The sequence below is a fragment of the Suncus etruscus genome, chromosome 12 (assembly GCF_024139225.1).
Source record: "Suncus etruscus isolate mSunEtr1 chromosome 12, mSunEtr1.pri.cur, whole genome shotgun sequence".
NCBI classification, from domain to species: Eukaryota; Metazoa; Chordata; class Mammalia; order Eulipotyphla; family Soricidae; genus Suncus; species Suncus etruscus.
The window spans coordinates 40,517,335-40,533,829 of NC_064859.1; the positions used below are offsets into that span (position 1 = coordinate 40,517,335).

At 39.1% G+C, this 16,495-nt stretch overlaps 1 protein-coding gene across 1 annotated transcript in view; it reads right to left on the bottom strand.

The window, feature by feature from the left end:
• Positions 1-213: 213 nt before the first annotated feature.
• The window catches only part of VWA3B (von Willebrand factor A domain containing 3B), a 240,712-nt gene continuing 224,430 nt past the window's right edge, over positions 214-16,495 (bottom strand). Inside the window, exons 24-28 of the mRNA XM_049784589.1 lie at positions 15,504-15,628; positions 14,404-14,541; positions 11,292-11,392; positions 525-726; positions 214-372 (exon numbers count right to left, since the gene is read on the bottom strand). Of these exons, the coding sequence (XP_049640546.1) occupies positions 214-372; positions 525-726; positions 11,292-11,392; positions 14,404-14,541; positions 15,504-15,628 (725 nt within the window). The remainder of the gene's footprint in view (positions 373-524; positions 727-11,291; positions 11,393-14,403; positions 14,542-15,503; positions 15,629-16,495) is intronic.

Here is a 16,495-nt window from a genome sequence, read left to right on the forward strand (position 1 = left end):
GAAGAGAACAGGATAAAGAATGGTCAGGAAGAAGCCAATCAGCTTCAAACCAGGAAAGTGAGTGGGGAGGACAAAGTGCTCACTCTTTTTACAAATGGGAAAGGCACGGGTGGAGCGAGAGCAGTCTTACCTGCCCATAGCAGAGGGGCTAGTTCGATAGTGTCTATCAGCTGCCTGAAGTCTGAGTCTGAGCAGCCCTGAAGGAATGCTGGCTTAAAAGAAGTTGCCACTAGACCGCCTTAAGTTTCTTGTAGGTCTCAGCCCTTTGTTGCTATGGATAGTTCTATGCCGATAGGGCTGGCAGCTGGAGGTGGAGATGTGGCACAGTGATGACAAAGCTGGCTGACTCCTAGGACCTGGGCTAAAGAGCTTCTTTGGGGAAGTGAATGTCAATATTAGTTTCAGGTATTAGTGTTTTTGCAGTGTTGTGATCTAAACTGGCCTGGAAACTGGGGAATAATCTCAGTGGCACTATTGTTGAGAGAGATTTTAGGTTGTTCTGAAAAAAAATGTCTGTCTCTTACTTTGGGCTTGTGATAGCTCTTGGACTTGATTTCTTGCAAATGTCTGTCGGAGTCCAAAGACACTGACTCCTCCAGAGGAAACCTCTTGGTAGATTTCTTTTTCTTCTTTTTATTGTTCTCATGTTTCAGCTCTTGTAACTTCTTAGATTCAATTTCAAGTGGCCATACTAATAAGGTAGAATTAACTGAGTCGGTGTCCTTTCTAGAAAGATAAAGAGGGAGAAAGGGACAGAGAAAGAGAGATAAAGAGGGAGAGAGATCAATTAGCCTTATCTTGGTAATGTACATCTCTATCTACACATATGTTTAAGCTAGTGTCATAGTTGTTTCTTAGCTCTTTGCCCACCATCTCTCCTTTTATGTAATGGAAGCTCAGGGGTTGTGTGGGCTCCTGATAATTTGTACTGGGCTTTATTCCACTCAGATTGTTCTTAGGTGCCCATCACTTGGCTGGGAACCTAATTTTTTGTATATTGTTTCTTACCTTGTCAGAGAAGGATTAACAGCTAAGAAATCTCAAGCACTGGCTTCAATCTATTCCTGTATTATCATTTTGTACATATCAATCCTAGTTCATCCCTAATTGTGCTGAACTAGAACATCTGTAATAGGAATGATGCTCTATACTCAAGTCTTTCTAATTATTGCAAAGTATACCACAATCCAAAAACAATAACCTTTATTAAAATTTAATTGATAAGTCTAATAAATGAGAATAAAGTCATAGAGTTAGACTTACAATTTAGAATATTTTTACATTGTCTGCTAATGATCAATAATAGAGCCATAGATACTCAAATGGAAAAAAGAATCCTTTATGACAGTGTTTGAGAACTGGTGGGACATGAGCAATAGTATAGTAGGTTTGCCTTGTATGCAATTCACCTGTATTCAATCCTTGGCATCCCAAATGATCACCTGAGTGAGCTAGAAATGACCACTAAGCATTATCAAAAGATCAAACAAATATACCAAAACAAACAAAATAAAACAGTGTTTGAGAACTGGACAGCTACATGCAAAAAAAATGGAATTGTACCATAACTACAAAAAATAACTAGGCAATTATTAAAACATTAAATTTAAGAATCAGAACTAAAAAAAGGGGGTGGAGCACTGGTGCAAGTGTTAGGACTTTTGCCTTTCATGTGCTAACCTAGAATGGGACTGCAGTTCAATCCCTCGGCATCCCATATGGTGCCCCAAGCAAGAAGTAATTTCTGAGTGCATAGCCAGGAGTAACCCCTAAGCATCATAGGGTGTGACCCAAAAAGAAAAATAAAAGAATCAGAACTAGTAGTCTGAGTGATAGTACAGAGGATAGAACACTTGTCTTGGATGTGGTAACAATAGAAAAATGCTTCCTGGATGCTACAAACAAAATTATTATTTTTTATTTTTTGTTTTTTTTTGGGGCCACACTCAGTGGCACTCAGAGGTTACTTCTGGCTCTGCACTCAGAAATATTGCTCCTGGCTTGGGATGCTGGGAATTGAATCTGCGTCTGTCCTGGATTAGCTAAGTACCATTATGCTACCACTCTGGCCCCAAAATTCTTTTTAAATATGATGCCAGCACCTATGTAGTGGTGCAAACTCTGTGAGACCAGAGTCTTAGAGATTTATCTAGAAATCAGATTATAAGCACATAAGAACTTCCACAGTGGTTCTGTTCACTTTAAAACTATTGTTTGTCACATGAATATCAAATTCTCTGCTGGCAGACTAAGAAGAATATTCGATTTCTTTCATCAGACATTTTATCAGTTGGATAAAAATAGGAAATGTTCATAGGAAATCAATTATAACCTATGTGTTAGCCTTGATTATCACTCCTTTCGACAACCTCTCTGTAAGAGCAGTAACAAGGAAGGAGTGGAAGTAAAGACTTTTGGAGATACAGGTATGGTCTAAAATCTATCTGAAGCACAACCAGAAGAATATTTGGTAAGGAGACCAGAAAGAAGAGCAGGAAAGACCGTCAGTGAACATTCAATGTGAACATGCCTAGAGAAGGGCCTAAGCAATGATTTGTTTTGCCCCTTATCATGGCCCATATCACTTACATTAAGTGCCCTTTGTTTTAGGATACAGGTTTGGTTAAATCAAAGAAAAATAGCACAAAACTCTGTGTAAATGCTTCTGTGTGTATGTCTATGCATATGCATATTTGTGGTGTGTGTGTGTGTGTGTGTGTGTGTGTGTGTGAGAGAGAGAGAGAGAGAGAGAGAGAGAGAGAGAGAGAGAGAGAGAAACTGTGCTTCCAATGACTCTTCAGGAACAGCTGGATCCACTGTGGGAAGACAGTGTTGGAGCTTCTACAGATAGGGCATCCATGTTATGGTCACCTTGGATCAGAAGTCATTTCACTTGCTTGATCATTGCCAGCTTGCTCAGATTCTGGCTATGGCCTCATTCTGCTCAAAGAATCTCTCTGACAACAAGATCATATAGAACATACAGAAAAGGAAGACATATGGGATAGGCATCAAATAGATGTTTGATGAGGACAAGGGGTTCCTAAAATTTTGGGGGCGTGGGTTTTATGTACACATGCTAGGATTATAGCTTCTCTTTTGGGATTTACTTCTAAATCCAAATAGTTAAATGGAAAATTACTAAACTGCTAGGAGAGATTAAAAAGAGGTTAATCTGGGCCAAGAGATAGCCTGGAGGTAAGACCTTTGCCTTGTATGCAGAAGGACGGTGGTTCGAATTCCAGCAGCACATATGGTCCTCTGAGCCTGCCAGGAGCGATTTCTGAGTGTAGAGCCAGGTGTAACCCCAGAGTGCTGCCGGTGTGACTCCAAAACCAAAAAATTAAAAAATTAAAAAATTAAAAGAGGCTAATTTATATAATAGGAATTTGGACCCATTTACACTCAGGCAAACTACATAAGAATCCCAGAAAAGGGGAATCTTCCTTACCACAGACATATATACAATTTTGTTCCTAAGACCACATAGTTGAAGTTGAAACAGGAAAACTGCAAGTGTAAATATAGTATACAACTAACTGAGAGGGGGAGGAATCAACTTTTCTTCTCATAAAAATATTCTCTGGTACAGACACTGTTAAGTTAAATAACAATACATACTGTTGTTCCCTTAAGCAAACATCTACATGCTTATCTAGGACTGGTAACTATTGTACTCTTATCCTTGAATGTGTCAACATCACCTTTCTTTTCCATCTTTTAAATATGCACAAATCCAGAAAGCCTAGCATGCTTTGGTTAATGAAGTTACTGAGTTACAAAAGCTGGGTGCCAAAAGGTGAAATTATTTGCACAATAAAAACCACAAATGTTTTTTATTCAGGACAGTTTGCAGTTGCCATGTCAACCCTGATTTGGTAAGAATCTGGATGATGCTTTCACACTGAGAAATTACCACTTTCACATCCTACGCATATTCTGTTCCTTATTAACCTACCCCATTTTTATACTACACAGCCTAGAAATCTGTGTAGCAAGATGCTACTCTCTTCTAGAGGATGCCTGTACCCTGAATATCTTCTCGTATATTTAGTAAACTATTAGCATGACTTAGAAACAAAGATACTTTTTTATATTATGCCTGTGTTCATTCTTGAGTGTGTACTCTGCCTTAATAAACTGTTTTCTGCACTTTATTCATTTTACTTTTGAATTTACTTTTGGTTTACTTTTGAATTTTTTCCTGTAATGAAGTCAGGAGCCTGGACTTCCAGGTCAAGGATAACAGCTTATATCTGACCACAGTTTTATACAACACATGAAGGGAAGGATGCGTATCATCCAAGGGAGATTTAGAGAGGGAAACCGCAGCATGTCTGAATGAGGGGATGAGAAAAGAGGGACAAGTTGACTGTCAAATATGACTAAAATATCACGTCAGTATTACTGGAGTTCATTGGTATGAGTGTATGAGAGTTCCTGCAGGGACTTTTGGGGAGTTTCTGTAGAGGAGGAGTGGGGAGCTCAAAGCCCAGTGCTTAGAGCATGCAGGGGAGGCAGGAATGGGAAAACATATAGCTATGATGCATGTGGAACCTAGCAGAGGTGCAAAAGCCATTGTAGGATGGCACTGGAGAGTCAGTGGAGGTCTGCTTAATCAGAATTACCGTATGTGCTTGCACATATGTGTTGTGAAGATGCATGTTTGCCGCAGTAAAGGATTCAACAGTGAGGAGCTAAGGAGAGAGGCAAGAAGATAATTAGGATCCTGGCAGAGGGAATGAGCCTCCAGAGCCACCTTGGATGGGAAAAATCTACCTTAATTGAGAAGAATTACTATGACAAAGAGTATGTTAAGAGAGAATGACTGAAGGTTTATCTACCAAGGATATTGAGACAATGAAAGTTGCAATTTAAAAATTATCTGTGGACTCCAAAGGAATTGGAGGGTGTTTCCTAAAAGTGTCCCAATTCTTTTTAAAATTAACCATTAGCTTCAAGGTCATCACTCCAAACAGCCATAATGGGCCTCCTTTTATTTACATCTAACTCCTTTATTTTTTTTAATGATTTAAACACAGTGGTTTACAAGATTGTTCATAATACAGTTTTTCCCAGTTACAATCTTTTTCATGATTGAATTTCAGTTATTCACCAGTGCACATTTTCTGCGACAAATATCTCAGGTTTCCCTCACACCCTCCTCCCTGCCCTCTCCTGCTGCCTGCCACTATAGAGACCTCCTCCTCCTTTTTCTTTTTCTTCTTCTCTTTCTCTTCCACTTTTTTCATTTAGACACTGTGGTTTGCAATATTGTTACTAAAGGGATATCATGTATATCATTTATCTCCTTTCAACTCCCAGAGTGATCATTTCCAATGATCATTGTCATAGTGGGCCTTTCTCTGCTCTAACTGCATTCCCTTGCTATTTGTGGCAAGTTTCCTACTATGGACTTGTCTCTTTGTCCCTTAATTGTCTGTATTGTCTTTGGATATTATTACCATATTATCTTTTTTATATCTTAGAAATGAGTGAGATCATTTTGTATTATTTTCCCTCTGATTCACTTTGTTCAGCATAAACTCTCTATATCCAATCAGGTATAAGCAAATTTCATAACTTCATCTTTCCTAGTAGCAACAAAGTATTCCATTGTGTTAAATGTACCATGATTCTTTAGCCACTCAACTGTTCTTGGGCACTTGCATTGTTTCTAGATTTTGGTTATTGTGAATAGGGCTGCCATGAACATAGGAATACAGAGGGCTTTTCTACACTGTGTTTTTTAAACTCCTAGAGTATATTCCTAGGAGTTATATCACTGGGTCATATTAAAGTTCAATTTTTTTTAGTTTTCTTGAGGAACATCCATATTGTTTTCCAAAAAGACTGGACCAGTTGACAGATGTCTGTTCCTCTCCCAATTTTTGGATGGAGTTAGATAATTTTTTTTCTTGTTAGGCTCTTCCAGTGCCTAGATGTGTTAGACATTAACCCTTTATCATAAGGGTATTTTTATTTTAAAAATTACTTTATTTGGCCCCGGCGGAAAGGTACCTCCTTTGTCTGTGAAGGCAGGCGGGAAGGGTCTGCCCTGATGTGAGATTACCAACTGGGAGAGACTGTCGCTTTTGCATGTTTCTTTGCCCTTCTCTTCTGTCTCCTGAAATTCTCCTGAGAGGACCAGGAAAGACCCAGCAGAGACTGTCTCCTGGAGGAACCCAAGTAGAAAAGCCAAGAAAGACTGAGTAAAAACAACATCCTTAAAAAGGCTGGAGGGGCCATATTAATATCAGATGACATAAACTTTAGATTCAGAAAAGTTGAAAGGGACAAAGATGGACACTGTGTACTAATAAAGGGATATATGCAACAGGTAGAAATTGTGCTACTAAATATATATGCACCCAATGAAAGACCAGCAAAATATCTAATACAATTATTGACAAATTTGAAAGAGGATTCAGGAATAACACAATAATTGTGGAAGACCTCAACACGACCCTGTCACCACTTGATAGGTCAACCAGACTGAAACTCAACAAAAATATACTAACCCTGAAAAGAGAAATGAAAGAGGCCTAGTAAATATATATAGGGCACTCCATCCCCAGAAACCTGGATATACATTCTTCTCCAATGTACATGGGTCATTCTCCAGGATAGACCACATGCTGGCACATAAAACATACCTACATAAAATCAAGAGGATAGGGACCGAAGAGATTACATGGAGGTAAGGCATTTGCCTTGCATGCAGAATGATGATGCTTCAAATCCTGGCACTCCATATGGTCTCCGAGCCTGCCAGGAGTTACCCCTGGGCACTTCTGGGTACGACCCAAAAACCAAAAAAAAATTAAGAGAATAGAAATTTTGCAGGCTACCTTCGCTGACCACAGGGCTATGAAATTAGATGTTAACTATAAAGGAACACAGAAGAAGAGCTTTAACAACTGGAAATTAAACAGCCTGCTACTGAACAACCAGTGGGTCCAAGAGGAAATCAAAGAGGAAATCAAAACTTTCCTGGAAACAAATGACAATGAAGACACAAAGTATCAGAATCTATTAGACACAGCAAAAGCAGTCCTGAGAGTAAAATTTATAGCTTTGCAAGCACACATCAGGAAGAAAGAAGGGGCATAACTGAACAGCTTAATGATGCAGCTTAATAAAATTAGAAAATGATCAACAAAAGGAACCAAACATAGGGAGACTGAAGGAAATAACAAAGCTGAAAGTAGAAATCAATGAAGTGTAAACCCAAAAAAAAAAAAACAATCCGAAAGATCAACAAAAGCAGAAGTTGGTTCTTTGAAAAAATAAACAAGATTGATAGACCACTGGCAAAACTCACAAAGAGAGAAACTTTGTAGCATGTATTAGAAATGAAAAAGGGGAGATCACTATAGATATTGCAGAGATTCAAAGGTAATTAGCGACTGCTTTGAGAAACTCTATGCCACTAAATATGAGAACCTCGAAGAAATGGATAAATTCTTGGACTCTTATAAACTTCCATGCTTGAATTAGGAGGATGTAGCATATCTAAACACCTCATCTCTATTGAGGAAATTAAAACAGTAATCAAATGTCTGCCCCCAAACAAAAGCCCAGGCCCAGAATGGTTCGCTAATGAATTCTTTCAAACCTTTCAAAAGGAACTACTACCAATTTTGGCCAGGCTCTTTTATAAAATTGAAAAAATAGGAACATTTCCAAATAGCTATTATGAAGCCATCATCACCTTGATACCTAAGCCAGACAGAGATGCTGCCAAAAAAGAAAATTACAGACCAATATCCCTGATGAACACAGATGCAAAGATACTCAACAAAATCCTGGCAAATAGGATCCAATGCCTCATTAAGAAGATCATCCACTACGATCAAGTAGGTTTCATTCCAGGAATGCAAGAATGGTTTAGCATCCATAAATTATCAACATAATACACAACATCAACAACAAGAAAAAGAAAAACCACATGATCATATCAATAGATTCAGAGAAAGCATTTGATAAGGTCCAACATCCATTCTTGATCAAAACTCTTAGCAAGATGGGAATAAAAGGAACCTTTCTCAATATAGTTAAGGCCATCTACCACAAGCTAATAGCAAATATCCTCAATGGAGAAAAATGAAAAGCCTTTCCTCTAAATTCTGGTACAAGACAAGGCTGTCCTCTCTCACCACTCCTCTTCAACATAGTAATGGAAGTACTTGCTATAGCAATTAGGCAAGAAAAAGATATCAAGGGAATTCAGATAGGAAAGTAAGAAGTCAAGCTCTCACTGTTTGCAGATGACATGACACTCTACTTAGAAAATCCTAAAACTCTACCATAAAGCTTCTAGAAACAATAGATTCATATAGCAATATGGCAGGTTACAAAATTAACACACAAAAATAAATGGTATTTTTATATACCAATAATGATAGGGAAGAAATGGACATTAAGAAAACAATCCCAATCACATTAGTGTCACACAAACTCAAATATCTCGGAGTCAACTTGACCAAAGACATGAAGGACCTATACAAAGAAAACTATAAAGCCCTGCTCCAAGAAATAAGAAAGGACACGCAGAAATGGAAACACATACGCTGCTCATGGATTGGCAGGATTAACATCATTAAAATGGTAATACTCCCCAAAGATTTAATGTGCTCCCTCTAAAGATACCCGTGACATTCTTCAAAGAAGTGGATCAGGCACTTTTGAAATTCATTTGGAACAATAAACACCCTCAAATAGACAAAGCAATTAATGGGAAAAAGAATATGGGAGGCATTATATTCCCCAACTTTAAACTGTATTACAAAGCAATAGTTATTAAAACAGCTTGGTATTGGAATAAAGACATACCCTCAGTGGAATAGGCTTGAGTATTCAGAGAATGTTTCCCAGACATACAATCACCTAATTTTTGATAAAGGAGCAAGAAATCCCAAATGGAGCAAGGAAAGTCTCTTCAGCAAGTGGTGTTGGCACAACTGGTTAGCCACTTGCAAAAAAGAGAACTCAGACCCCAGCTAACACCATGTACAAAGGTAAAATCCAAATGGATTAAAGACCTTATATCAGACCTGAAACCATAAGGTATATAGAACAACACGTAGGTAAAACACTCCATGACATTGAGACTAAAGGCTTCTTTAAGGAGGAAACAGCACTCTCTAAATTAGTGGAAGCAGAGATAAACAGATGGGAATATATTAAGCTGATGAGCTTCTACACCTCATAGAAAATAGTGCCCAGGATATAAGAGCCACCCACTGAGTGGGAGAAACTATTCACCCAATAACATCAGATAAGGGGCTAATATCCAAAATATACAAGGCACTGATGGAACTTTACAATTAAAAGCATCTAATCCCATCAAAAATGGAAAGAAGAAATGAACAGACACTTTGACAAAGAAGAAATACAAATGGCCAAAGGGCACATGAAAAAATGCTCCACATCACTAATCATCAGGGAGACGCAAATCAAAACAACTATGAGGTACCATTTCACACCACAAAGATTGACATACATCATAAAGATTGAGAACAAGCAGTGCTGGCAGGGATGTGGAGAGAAAGGAACTCATTCACTGCTGATGGGAATGCCGTCTAGTCCAACCTTTATGGAAAGCAATATGGAGATTCCTCTAAAAACTGGGAATTGAGCTCCCATATGATCCAGCTATACCACTCCTAGGGGTATACCCTAGGAACACAAAAATACAATACAAAATTCCCTTCCTCACACCGATATTCATTGCAGCACTATTTACAATATCCAGACTCTGGAAACAACCAAGATGTCCTTCAACAGATGAATGGCTAAAAAAACTGTGGTACATATACATAATGGAATATTATGCAGCCATCAGGAGAGATGAAGTCATGAAATTTTCCTATACATGGATGTACATGGAATCTATTATGGTGAGTGAAATAAGTCAGGGGGAGAGAGAGGTAGATGCAGAATAGTCTCACTCATCCATGGGTTTTAAGAAAAATAAAAGACATTTTTGTAATAATTCTCAGAGACAAAAGAGAGGAGGGCTGGAAGGTCTAGCTCACGACATGAAGAGTGATGAGTGCAGTTAGAGAGATAACTACATTGAGAACTATCCTAACAATGTGAATTAATGAGAGAAGTAGAAAGCCTGTCTAGAGTACAGGCAGGGATGGGGTGGGGAGGAGGGAGATTTGGGACATTGGTGATAGAAATGTTGCACTGGTGAAGGGAGGTATTCTTTACATGACTAAAACCCAACTACAATCATATTTGTAATCAAGGTGTTTTAATAAAGATAATAAAAAAGAAAATAAACCAATAAATAATTCTAACAAAAATTACTTTATTTAGGGGACTGAAATGATAGTACAATGGGTAGGGCATGTCTCTTGCATATGGCCAACACAGGTTCAATCCAAGATCCCATATTGTCTTCCATGCCCATCAGGAATATTCCTGAGTGCAGAGCCAAGAGTAACCCCTGATTTCCTTCAGATGTGGCTCCAAAACAAAAAAAATTTACTTTATTTAAACACTATGGTTTACAAATTTGTAGATGAGCATTGCTGGTCCCACAGATTAGAGTTTTGACTTGCTAGACTTGGATTTTGACTTTGCTTTAGCTCAGATTCTCACTTTTAGCAATCCCATTGCCTCCAATAAAAATGCCTCCAATAAACATTTTTATTGTGTGATAGCACAGTAGTTGGGGCATTTGCTTTGCATGCAGCCACCTGGATTTGCTCCCTGGCATCCCATATGTGCCCCTGAACCTGCCAGAAGTAATTTCTGAGCACAAAGCCAGGAGTAACCCCTGAGTACTGCAGAGTGCGATATACTATCAAAAAATTGTTCATTTTGATCACTGAGAACCACTCCCTTTCCTCCCCCTTTCCCCTAACACACACATTTATGTGAACATAGGCAAGCTAATTCCAGAACCTCATTCTCACCCCCATCAAGGTGAGAGGCAGATGGTTGGCTGTTTTCAACTGCAAGTTAGCCTCACTTTTGTTTGTAGTGTTCATCAAAAAGTTTAAATGCTTACAAATAAAGTAATTCCTTCAGATTCACCACTGGTTGATCATTGACTTGAATCCTTTTCTAATCAGTCAGTAAAATCATGTTGGCTTTGATATGAGAACCAAAAAAACTAGGAACAGATAGAAGGCATGATGTTGAAGGATCAACAATCACAGTAGGAAGTCACCCTCCTCTGCTATTCTACCCAGAATTTAGAGACCATCCATCAACAGATTAAAGGTGCAAATAAATAAATAAAATTTAGGGAATAAAAAATTGAGTCTACTTACAGTTTCATGTAGTCCTGAAGTAGGGGTGACTTTATCTGAGAACAACATAGAGCATACTTGTTTTGGCTAATTTTAATAAGTGAACCCCGAGTACAAAATTCCTGTAAATAATGCCAAAAGAGTTGACTCAATTTAAGCCAGTAATGTTCACCACTCAGATATAACACCATTCTAGGAAAGACACTAGCCACTGTCCTATTTTAAGTGACATAAAAACCAGTATAAACTTGGGGCCTAACTTGATCATTATATGATGATTTAAGATCATCATGACTGAAATGCCAATTCCTGCCATTTCTCCTTCATTGCTTGCTAAGTTTATGTAATTAAAATGAACATACAATGCCCCCCTGTAGCCCCCATAAAACTGCCTTTCTTTTAACTTTTATTTCAGTCTTGGTCATCTCTTTCTCTGACTTATATAACTTACCATCCCCTACCCAACACTCTTAGAATTCCTACTAAAACTGCCACTAGTACTTCATATTCATCCCCTCAGCTACTAGTCTCTGAGGGTAAATTCCAAGGTCTTTCCTACTCTAAGGCACTGCATCTGGGATCATGCACCAACTATTTTCAGTACTAACACCCAGTGGCAAACCCAGGGACATCTTTTCAAATGATTCTTGGCTTCTTTTCTCTTTCTGACCATGACGCACTACATGACAGCATCCAAAAGATCAAAATGCAGCCCCTGCTTGCCTTCTCAGGCTGCTGCTTGACTGTTACCAGGTATCTTCAGTATTGTCAGGAATATGCCTTGGGCTTGTAAGACTCCCTAGTGTTTCTTCTTCTATTCAGATTCTGTGCTTTGGGTTTATTGGTCCTGACAGTCTTTATTCTGAATCCTAAGATTCATTGACCACAGATCTCCATCATGAGTCTACCTCAGACTACAAGAACAGATTGATATTTTATTCTGTACAGTAATCAGACAGGAATATAAATTTCACATGTTGCCACAGAACAATCTAGGTTAATCCTACTGCAAACACATGTGCAACTTAACCTTTGTTTTAGCTTTCATATGAAAAATAAGATTGTTATCTACCCTTAAAGTTTTTCAATGGATGCATTCTGAGTATTCAATGGAACTTTGTTTTGGGGTCATACCTACTGGTATTCTGGGAATGTTCCTAGCTCAGGGGATCATGCAGTACTGGAGATCGAATTCAGGTCTTCCCACATGTGTTCTAACCCATTGAATTATCACTCTGAACTTAATCACTATTATTTTGTTTGCAATTGGTTTTCAACCAACAACTATTTTCTTGGCATATAAAACAGTTCACCAGGCAACACAAGTTTTAGGAGCATCATTTATTTGAGAAAATTAAAGAGCAACTGAGAATCTTCTCTTTTCCAGGGATACACAGATGAACATAACTTAATCTTTGCCTTTATGTACTGGTACCCTGGCAAGAAAGCCACAGGACAGTGTGCTACATCCCCTGTGTTAACAAATCCCTAGACCTGGGAAGGCACCAAGTTTAAAAAGGCCCTAAATGGGGCCGGCGAGGTGGCGCTAGAGGTAAGGTGTCTGCCTTGCAAGCGCTAGCCAAGGAAAGGACCACAGTTTGATCCCCCGGCATCCCATATGGTCCCCCCCAAGCCAGGGGCAATTTCTGTGCACTTAGCCAGGAGTAACTCCTGAGCATCAAATGGATGTGGCCTGAAAAACCAAAAAAAAAAAAAAAAAAAAAGGCCCTAACTACCTAGGGGAGATTTTTTTTTAAAAAGCTGTCTGCTAGTACAGGAACTTTTTCAAAGCATCCTGTACTCTGCTGGAGAGAGCAGCATGGAAAATGAAACCTGTAAGAAAAGATACTTGAAAAAATAACCTGTACTCACAGGCATTAGGGCCCTGAAAAAAACCTTGGTTGTCTGTCCATGAGACATTCAGGAAATAAGGGGATGTAGCACAAATCTTAATTGAGACATAATTTCAGCTGGTATTCTAAAGATTACTCATATTTAACATTTACATGAGCTGAAATATTCTGTATCTAATAATCATTACTCACTTTTCCTAGAACCTCTCTTAAAGATTACTCAGCTATATAAACACACCCTATGAGGAACATTTGCATAAATTCAAGTATTTTTATTAAGTCTTATAGAAGTATTACTCAACCCCTAATCTAACTTTGCTATTAGCCTACATGTAGTCATAGTAAGTGTTAACATTTCAGGCCCCAATTCAGTATAAATAAAATCAAGACAATTCTGAATTGACCTTGCTACCGAGAAGCTTTTTGCTGCTTCAAAAGTGAAACTGTCCTGCATCAGAAAAATGCCTTGAACAATTTGCCCCTATGCCTTTTTTGATAAATTAGCTTTGTCTAAAAATTATGACTTGTCAAGAAATTGAGTATAAATATTCCACATTTTGCTCTGAATAAACGGAATAGAACTTGAATCCAACTTGACTCCTTGGCCTCTGTTTCCCATCACTGAAACTGAGTGTACTGCACTGTTGGCAGAGAATGTCCTTGGGCAGGAGAGGGGTGTGTGTAGTTAGAAGAAAATCACATTTGGACCGAGTCTTTGGGGTAACAGAAGTATTTTTGGAAAGAATATAGGGAGAGTGGGTCTGATCATCAAGGCTGCACCTTGAGGTATCTCCATGAGGCTGATGGGAAAAGCAGATGTGGGGGTGGAACGGGCATCAGGCAATCTAGGGCGGGATAGCATCACATTTGTAAATGGAGAAACATATTTCCTCCTATGTAAATGCACACACACACACACATACACGAGAAACAGAACCAATAAATAGTCAAAAGCAGGAACAGTCTGCAGGGAGCATCAGTGTGGGAAGAAATTGGAAGGACACTGATGACATCAGGAATGGGAGTAGGATAGCATCCCCCATTGCCACTGTGGACTGACGCCCAAAGTCTGTTAGAAGAATCAGATGACAACTGAGGCCTAAGCAGAGCAGATGTGTGCTGTGCAGTTGGAATAGCCAAACTTGAGTAAGTGGGTGGGGGGACGGGGTAATGGAAACAGTTAGTGAAACCATTCAAGACTTGCCCAGAAGAAAGTCAGGGGTAAACGAAGAGAAACTTTCTGCAGTGGGAGAAACTTGTCTACACAGAAATATACGTACTTTCCGGTTGTTACATTTCAGAACTGTGTAGAATTTATCTTCAGCCACATTTTGATTTGGAAGTGCTATGACTATGGCAGGGACATAGAAGTCAAATCCACTGGTAGTCACAATTTTGGCAAACACATAATCTCCAACCTATGATGAGAATACAATTCACAACCAATGTTTGCTTGCACATTGTATCTTGCATTCATGTACCTTATTTTAAAATGTCTCAAGCTGTATTAATTTGGAAAAGATGTGAAGCTGATAAAATTCCAGGGCACACTAGGCCTTAGGGTTTAAAACATTGGGGCTTCAAGAGGGGGCACAAAGTTCCCTGCCCTGCTAGAGTTCTAGCACTCCAGAGCCTCCAGCATATAAATGGCATTGCTTCAGTGCTTCAAGACCAATCTCAGCAGAGATACCAAGTAAATAATATCTAGAATCCATGAGGAAAAATGAAAAGGATGATTATTCAGAAGAAAGAATATCTTACGGGGGGGGGCATTTGGAGACAGTGAGTCACTTGTTTGAGCACATTAGTGTCATAGGAAAGTAAACAGATATGCTCTCTCTCAAACTTCCCAAGAAACAGGAATAACTAAAGGCCCCATACTTCTCCCTCTGACCTCGGTGCAGGGAAGAGGATAGGGTATGCATATGGGTCAAATACAGCATAGCTCATTGAACTATAATCAGGTGAGTTCACAGTCAGTGGACTCTATCAGTGATGGAATGCATGGTAAGTACATTAAAGTCTCATATCAATCTCCAGAAATGCAAGGTCGACTGCAATCTCAAGAACAGAACTTCCTCAGTAAAAGCCCTCCACAGGAAATTAATCAGATATTCAGCAATGTGTCCAGCAGTGACTCATGGTTTTTTTTTTAATATCTTTATTTAAACACCTTGATGACAAATATGATTGTAGTTGGGTTTCAGTCATGTAAATAACAACCCCCCCTTCATGGTGCAACAGTCTCACCACCAATGTCCCAAATCTCCCTCTCCCCCACCCCCACCCCCAACTGTACTCTAGACAGGCTTTCCACTTCCCTCATTCATTCACTTTGGGGTTTCTTTTATTCACAAAGAAAGAATCAGAGGACAGGTACCTGGAGCAGTGGGCAGGGCATGGCACCTCCCACAGGTGTGATGAAGGAGATGGGTACAACCTTGGTGTCACCATACCTGAAGTCTACCAGTGCCTGAGTAGGGCTCACACACTTCTTTACAACTCCTGTATGGAAACAAATGAAAAAGGACAGAACAAGGCTTAATGTTAGAGAAGACAAGAACTTAATGTTAGTAAATAGAGCTATTAATACGTTATGAGGTATGCCTAAAATAATGGCCTACTACCTCAATAACAATTAAATGTTTTGGGGATGGAGTGGTAATAAACAATTAGAGCGCTTGCCTTGCACACACTGACCTACATTTGATCTCTGGCATCCCATATGGTCTCTGAGCACTTCCAGGAGTAATTCCTGAGTGCAGAGCCTGGAGTAGGCCCCAAGCACTGCTGGATGTGTCCCCAAATTGTTTCTTTTGTGTGAGAAAAATTAGGCAAATCATGCAAATTCTGGTTAGCTGTGATGAGTTACAACACTGTTAAATTCAGTTCACATTAGTCAGCTGGGGATGTTACCCTGGATTTGTCAATGTCCTCCTCAGCTTCTTACAACATCATCCTTACTTACAGAAATGCTTCTGTGGTAGGTTTTCTGCCCTCCTAATTGCTCCACTAGATGTTTTTGGATACTGACTAGATCAGTTCACAAGGTGAAGTGCAATGCCTCGTATGGAGCTGGAAAGGCCAGAAAATGTGGGAAATCTGTCAATTCAGCCTTACCAGCAACTATTCTGAGGGATCATTGTATCAGAAAGAAATGTCCTCTCTTGTACACTTACTACCCACAGATTGCCATGTGGAGGCAGGTATTTGCTTATGCCTTGTTTCCTGTTGTAATATTTAGAGAAAACTTGAAGTTGCTAAATTATGAAAGTAGAAAGAAAATAAACTTTCATCATCAGCTTTTATCAACTATTGCAACAAATGAAAAAATCACTGGTTTGAATGCACCCCACAGTCTCCCAGAACATA